We start from the raw sequence: 8,136 nt of genomic DNA on the forward strand, positions 1-8,136 counted from the left end.
GAATGTACTGTGTCCGATTTGAGCTCAGGTTGGATGAGTTACGTGTAGTAAATCGTAGGTATTATAAGGCTAGTAAATGACGAATTTCCCTTGTTTATTGATGTCACACTCCTCCCTATTATCTACTCCTGATATATATATATATATATTTTTTTTTTAATCTTCCCTAGGCTCCCTAAGTATGCTGCACATGACATTTTATATGTTCATTGCACATTTTCAACAATGTTTGTATACGCTATATGTGTGAGCAAACCTTAGATGACTGTTCTGTGAAATCTATTTTCTGGCGACTGGACGATGCCACTGCTCCTTCGTCTGACGTCTCAACGGATATGGGGCGAAGCTTGTTCCTTGGAGTTGTTGTTGTCGATACCTGCGTTACATGTAAGCGAAATGAACCTAAACAACTGACAAGAACTCACCCAGTACATACAGTCGATAACACGTGCCACATATCTAGAACAAACTGCCCCGCCTTGTATGCAGTGAGTAAACAGCACAAGTACCAATAGTTACGTAAAGAAAATTAAAAACTTAAAGATATCATTAGAGCGGAATAATAAATCTAGGACAAATATTTCTTACCGCACCAAGTCTATAAATAGTTGAAATTTAATAGGCACATGTGTGATATGAAATACAAAGTCATACATAGTCATGCGTAGGTGAACAGTTGCAGTGATAACAATTCAAGGTACTAAATGAGTGCAGTAGCAGGTGATAACTACAGATATAGATGGCTGTTTATACCTCTACGTTGGAGCTGTGCTCTGGCTGCGGATGTGTGGACCTACCATCGCTGACACTACCTGTTCGGCTGCGGAGGCTGGAAGGTGGGGGGGAAGCCATCTCACAGACAGCACTAGGACTCCACAAGCTCTCATCACAACCTGCTGCTTGCACCAGTATCGATTGAGATTCGCCTAACAAATCTTTATCTGAAACAGATCATGCGAAAATGAATGTTGAGGTCAAAGTAAAAGCTCATGGCATAAAATTCCGCGTTAGAATACACAGTCTTGGTTTAATAATTGTAACTCGTATCGTTTTGTGCCTTACCGGCGAACCTTTCCCAGAACCTGATACTGTACAATCATTCGACTTTCCAAAATGAATAGGCTAAACAAAATTGGTTGCTACTGAGCTTTCCCTCATATCAAATAGTTTAAAAAACTATGAAAATGTTAAAGAAAATATAAATATGGTAGAAAACGAACTTTGAAAAACGTGTGAAAACAGCGGATAGACGTTTGTACGAATGTTTGTCGACGATATTTGCAGAAATGATTCTTGGCCTGCAGTCTAAATCTCCCCAGCTTCTCTAGATTTAAAACCCATTATAGTCCCGCGTGATTTGTCAGAACTTACTCATCATACCGATATCAGAAAAACAGAACAGCAATCTGATTAACCTATCAACCTGCCATGACCGACAGGCACCTCTACCTAATCAGCATCGTGATGGCATGTTCTAAACACAATGCTTGACTAAAGACATGCTAGGTGCTCCGTGTACAAGCTCAGTTAGCTCGACTGACCTACCGATAGTGTTAGCTTACAACAGCGACGTGGACATCTTGCCTACGTAGATTGCTCACTCAATTCATCGCACCGATACCTCGACAGACAACAAACAAGCGAACGCTGGCAACGCGTAACGACCGCCGCCACCGCTGCGCTCAAGCTCCGCGCGACCTCCGCGCGACCCCAGCGTGACCTCTGCATGACCCCCACACGACCTCCGCGTGACCCCTGCACGACCTCCGCGTGCGCATCTCCGTCGCTCACCGTCGAGGCTGATTGGCAGCCGGTAGAGCCGCTTGGCGTCGCCGTGCTTCTTCGAGTCGTGCGCGAGGTCGAGCGTCTCGCTCGGGCCCTCCATCGTGTCGAGCGACAGCTTCGCGCACTCCGACAGAATGTCGTGCGCGTCCATGCGGTACCAGCGCTCCTTCGACATCTCCGTCTCCTTGGAGAGCGTGACGAGGGCGGGATGCATGCGCACTCGCTCTAGCATCGGCTGAAAGAGAACGGTTAGGGTTAACACACTCGCTTCGTTAGTATCCTCGTTTTTCAACTACGTATGTTCATCTCACTACAGGAACCCTCTGTATATTAGCGCGATGTATGTTCATCTCACTACAGGAACCCTCTGTATATTAACGTTATGTATGTTCATCTCACTACAGGAACCCTCTGTATTTTCACATGTGTGTTCATCTCACTACGGGAACCCTCTGTATATTAGCACGATGTGTGTTCATCTCAACACAGGAACCCTATGTATCTTCACATGATGTGTGTTCATCTCACTACAGGAACCCTATGTATCTTCATGCGATGTGTGTTCATCTCACTACAGGAACCCTAACAGGAACCCTATGTATCTTCACATAATGTGTGTTCATCTCACTACAGGAACCCTCTGTATCTTCACATAATGTGTGTTCACCTCACCACAGGAACCCTCTGTAGCTTCACAAGATGTATGTTTACGGTTATAATGGTTTTTGTTCGTACATCACGCAATTTTATGTAGTACGTTCTAATTGAGACAAACACAGATAGAGTGGGTACATATTTATATGTACTTGTATACTGCTGCCCATCATCCTTTACAGTTATAATAATTACAAAGAGAATCACAGTAAAACGTTGAGCATAATATTGTAGTTTCTATAAATGAAATACAAGAACAATCATCGTCTAGAACATTGGTTTACAATCTCAAGTTCTAACAACATCAATGGGAGCATACCATGATGATTTCTCTGTGGACAGAGGCATTCTCTTCTTTTCCATAAAAGTAGCGGAGATAGGTGAGGAAGGAGCAGGGAAACATTCCATACAGCCGATGGAACAGCGAGTACAGTCCCACATGAACGTGCAGTACGTGAATTTCTGGTACGCCACCTACAGGCAATAACAACAACCTTATTAATAAGCAACATAACGTACCTTAGGGTCTAAACAAGAAACACAACGACCAGATTGCCACACATTTCAACGTACATGTTTTACAACGTATGGTATTTTAAGTCTCTCTCTCTCTCTCTCTCTCTCTCTCTCTCTCTCTCCCACGCCAAACCCACTCTCCCTCCCTCCCCACTATCTTTCTCTCCCTCTCCATGCTCCTCTCTCTTCTTCTAGCTCTCTCTCTCTCTCTCTTGATCTTTTTCAACCACTTTACTTCTCTTTCAGGTATAATGGTTATAAACGTAAGAGTTAAACAAGTATGGTCAAGCTTGGTTCTGTTCTTGACATGCAATATCATGTCCACCCTATGCAATGTCTTTCATAAACCATTGTTTATTATTGAACACATATTAATTCATGTGTTCAATAATAACTTATTAGAACATCCTCGACAGTCTACTTCCACTGTACCTTCTCAACGTACAATTTTATTACCTTCCTGTTAGAAGAGAAGTGGAAACAAACAGACATGTTTAATAAAAGGCGATATTGCTGATGACTCAGTTTTACAACCATGTACGTAGCCTTGAGCAAACAGAAGGCCACCTAGACAAGTATTTGCTCACAATTAAGTGGATTGTTGACCTTCTTACAAGAAAAGTATGTGTGGGTTTATTAGGAGTGAGTAAAATCGCAAGTAACGTGTGCAAACAAGGAACGAACAGTAATGGCATGAACGTACGACACATCTGATATCAAACAATCACGAACAGCCGGTTTAAACGACAGCTTATCTACATCAATTGTTTGTTTTGACAACATAATAAACGACGTAGAGTGTGTTGCACTGCCGATGGCTTTGACCCTAACGAAGGTCTTTAGACCCTCTCCACTGTATGCCATCACATTGTGGTCACTATTAATATCTCAAAGCTAGGCGAATTTTGTAAAAGAATCGTGAAGCATCTATGGTGACAGCCTGGTGCAGAGTTCAGAGTTAATGTCCCAAGACTAGTCGATCATGTGTTATGACATAACACGGTAACGTTCAAATTCGCAAATTTTTTAATATTTAATTAAGGTTGCTCGACCATCGTAAAAAACAACAACTACTGTACGAACCTTGATTTTTAGGTATCCAGGCTGCCACCCGACAGAAGATTTCAAAGATGTGTGTCATATAGGGTCCAATAAGAGTGGGCACAGCAGGCAGAAGGGTGGCTATCAACAAGATACCACACAGCAGTACGCCAACGTCCACCTCCGTCTAAAACAAGAGAGACATTCACATTACACGTGATGACCACACAGGGAATGCTGCTCCAGAAAACGTGAGATTCGGCCGCGGCATGGCCGAATAACAGCTAGAGCCCCCAGTTACAGCTCCTTACAGCAGAGACTTATTACAACACCCACGTTATCCGCATTTACACAGGCGTATTACATACATAGTCATACGGCTGCTGAAACAAAGTAGCAAGATGACATCTATCCCCTAATGCACGCTTAAACGCACAAACCGCCGAGTGTAACTGTGTCAAATAGCCACAGCTTCAATCAAAGTGATAAACCCATGTCCATCACCTCCATGACTCGAACACAATCACGAGTTGATTGAATCAAGTTGATTACATCACGATATTCAGAATCACTGTGTTTATGTTTAACATGAATGTCATCGAAACGACATCCAAGAGTATCAACATACAGTAAAACCTGTTAGCTGTCACTTCTTTAGAACAGACACATGTCTAAAAAGACACTGTTGGGAGATTCCATTAGGTGGATGTTATACAATGAAACCACTTCTATTGAACACACACATTTCTATAAAAGACACTGTTGGGCATTTGCCTTAGGTGGAAGTTATACAATAAAACCATATCTATAGAACAGACACTTGTCTACAAAAAACACTGTCTGCTGTTTCGCTTAGGTAAAAGTTATACATTGAAATCCTCTATACAACGGGAACCTGTCTATAAAGGACACTCCTGATATTCTCTTAGGTGGACATTATATAATGAAACCAAGTCAATGGACCAGATACATGTCTATAGAAGCTACTTTTGGCATTTCCCTTAAACGTGCCTAACACAGAGAGGTTTTACTGCACACGCCTGCCCATCGCATCGCGGCAGTTTTCGAGCGTGAGCGATCGCGACTCTCACCTTCAGACACTTGAGCAGTGTGAGCAGCAGCGAGTGCGAGCAGACGACCTTGTGAAGCCACGGCGGCTGCTTGCCCACGACGTGACTCAGCAGCATCACCGTCTGCAGCCGGTGCGCTCCCTTCATGTACTCCTGCATCTTGTCGAACAGATGCTGCGAAAACGCGCGCAGGCGGAACGTGTCGTCACGTGAGAGACAAACGACAGGTGATGAATGACAGGTCACTGGTGTGAAGGGGGGAATGACAAGAATGACAGGGGAAAATGACAAGGATGAAGGGGAAAAATGACAAGGATGAAAGGGAAAAATGACAAGGATGAAGGAAGGAATGACAAGGATGAAGGGAGGAATGACAAGGATGAAGGGAGGAATGACAAGGATGAAGGGAGGAATGACAAAGATGAAGGGAAGAATGACAAGGATGAAGGGAGGAATGACAAAGATGAAGAGAGGAATGACAAGGATGAAGAGAGGAATGACAAGGATGAAGGGAGGAATGACAAGGATGAAGGGAGGAATGACAAGGATGAAGGGAGGAATGACAAGGATGAAGGGAGGAATGACAAGGATGAAGGGAGGAATGACAGGTATGATGGGGGAAATGGCAAGTATGAAAGAAAAATAACAAGTATGACAGGAAAATTACACTGATCGTGGAGAAAATAACAATGATGAAGGAGCAGATGACAAGGAAGAAAGGGGAAATGATAAGGCTGAAGGGGAAAATGACAGCGGGGGAAAATCATTAGATGAAATGAAATGGAGAAATGACGAGCAACAAAACATGACTGGCGCGAGTGTAACACTGAACTAGGATCAGTTAATGACGCCAGTATTCTAACGATGACGGTTATCACGTTAATTCTTTTCACGTCAATTCGCTACTCATCGACTGATCAAACAATCATGCAACAAATTGCTCCGATGATATGAGTCATATTCAATGCAAATCTATGTGCACAAAGCTCTGATGCCCTTTGCAGATTCAAGCAAACCTTGTGGTGAGGTTCCCGCACAGACGTAAGGATGCTGAGGGCCCGCATTGAGTTGGATTCCATGTAGAAATCCACCAGACCATGTACCATCCACGGCTCTGGAACTAGAGTAGGACGAGTCTACGTGATGCTGGTAGCTATTTATTAACCAACGTATGCTATGACAGGTAGCATCCATGTTACAAATGTTCTTATCTAACGTCGGCTATATCACAGATGAAAACAAATCCCTAAAGTTGCATTCCATTTGTGGTCCCCTGGTTACTGGGGAATAATCGAAGCAAAAGCCACTCAGCTTCTACATGTGCGGGCACGACTATCATTTGCATTATTACATTCTTGGCATAAGGTTCATCCAGTACTTGCTATGGATAAAGCAGTTGCTGCAATGCTAACTTAGGTTGGTACAGCATTTACTACGTAGTTAGTACAGTTAGGTATCTCTAGTACTTAACCATATTTTGCGGTTTATAGACCTCGGTCTGTTCTCAGAGTATGTCTAAAAAGACCACCCTCTGTCGTATAAGCTGGAGGTTGGTGAAGCAGACATGCAAGCATTTTTAAGCTGACCAACATGAGCATGTAAACCCTTAGTTGATACCCTACAAACAAAACACTGCTGATAGTGAGGAAGGTTTGAGCAGTGAAAAGGTTTGAGCAGTGAAAAGGTTTGAGCAGGAAATTTCAGCAGTGAAAACACAAAACAAGGGCATGGCCTTATCTATGATAAGCATATACCTGATAGTGGGGAGGGCTATTGCACAGTAATTTATTTTGTCTCAGCTTATTACCTTTTAAATCTGAGCTGTGTCTAATGCAAAAAAGCATTCCACACACCACAAAATATGGAATGATTACGCTAGCACGACTCGGATAGGTTGGCAAAATGCTTACCACTAGTACTAGCTGCTTAGTACAGTTAGGTTATCCCTCGTACTCACTATGTGGTTTGCGTACAGGACGGTATAATATTTATAGTTACACTGCTATGACACTCACTCGTGTTCAGGTAGTCGACGATGAGCACCTTCATCTTGCTCGCCTGCTTGAGGTCGTTCGAATCCAAGAGGCTGAATTCGAGCGCCGGCGGGCCCTGGTGCTGCGGCTGCTGTTGCAACTGCTGCTGCTGCTGTGCCATCGCACACATCGCCGCACGATCCGCATCAACCGATCACGGTTCAGTCGTCGACACCTGCAAACGGCGGGATGTGAGATCACACTTTACATCGTCTCATCACCGTCGAGCTGAAATCGAGTGTGACGCGAGCCCACAGATCCGTGTTAGATGTCTCAGCACGTATGGGATGTCTAAACGCGCGTTACATTTCTTGTCACATTCGATGGCAGGGTGCGAAATTAACAGGAGACCGGAGTCAAATACTCCATGATTTACTGTCGGACTCCCTGATTTGACATGTGTAGGAGTCCGTGTGACTCCCTGAAAATTCTGCCATACTAACTAGTTCGTTCCAAACTTCCAGAGCACGGCGTCGCGGAATTACCATGTTTTTTCAGCTAATGTCCAAAGAAAATTTGGCAGACGTGCAACCGCAGGAATCTTAAAAATAAGCACATGCGTTATTGTAAAATATCTTTAATTTTAAACTTCAGACTGCAGACTCCCTCATTTTGCTGCGGACTCCCTCTTTTTGAGGGTAGGGAGTTCGTTGGACTCCCGTGTTTAAAAGTGAATTTCTACCCCTGCGATGGTCACCACGGCTGTTATTTTAATGTTTATAGCAGTTCGTTATAATAAACGCCCAGGTTGTTGTTGCAGACACATGAGGTTTACAAAGGTAATGTTTATCAACATATCATACACACTCCTGATATCATACACACTCATGTAGGTACATGTGTTTACATTGGACAATCTCTACCGAGCCTAACACTTTGAACATGTGTTTTAACTAGAAACGAGCAGTTGTCACCAACGACATGTATCCCCCGTGATCTAGTATGAATAGAATATCTCTGTAAGGACGTAGAAGGCAGGTAAAGTTAAATAAGTTACAAAGACAAAGGTTTGTTAGACAACTGGTGTGCCTCAGATG

General features: G+C 43.4%; 1 protein-coding gene across 1 annotated transcript in view; it reads right to left on the bottom strand.

Moving 5' to 3' along the window:
• LOC106813527 (hamartin-like) overlaps positions 1 to 8,136 on the bottom strand; it is a 31,802-nt gene that overhangs the window by 10,944 nt on the left and 12,722 nt on the right. Inside the window, exons 2-9 of the mRNA XM_014817685.1 lie at positions 7,082 to 7,274; positions 6,083 to 6,186; positions 5,088 to 5,240; positions 4,039 to 4,183; positions 2,759 to 2,913; positions 1,792 to 2,020; positions 754 to 941; positions 257 to 376 (exon numbers count right to left, since the gene is read on the bottom strand). Coding sequence (XP_014673171.1) covers positions 257 to 376; positions 754 to 941; positions 1,792 to 2,020; positions 2,759 to 2,913; positions 4,039 to 4,183; positions 5,088 to 5,240; positions 6,083 to 6,186; positions 7,082 to 7,229 — 1,242 coding nt within the window. The 5' untranslated portion in view covers positions 7,230 to 7,274. The remainder of the gene's footprint in view (positions 1 to 256; positions 377 to 753; positions 942 to 1,791; positions 2,021 to 2,758; positions 2,914 to 4,038; positions 4,184 to 5,087; positions 5,241 to 6,082; positions 6,187 to 7,081; positions 7,275 to 8,136) is intronic.

This window comes from Priapulus caudatus, unplaced genomic scaffold (assembly GCF_000485595.1).
Source record: "Priapulus caudatus unplaced genomic scaffold, Priapulus_caudatus-5.0.1 Scaffold787, whole genome shotgun sequence".
NCBI classification, from domain to species: Eukaryota; Metazoa; Priapulida; class Priapulimorpha; order Priapulimorphida; family Priapulidae; genus Priapulus; species Priapulus caudatus.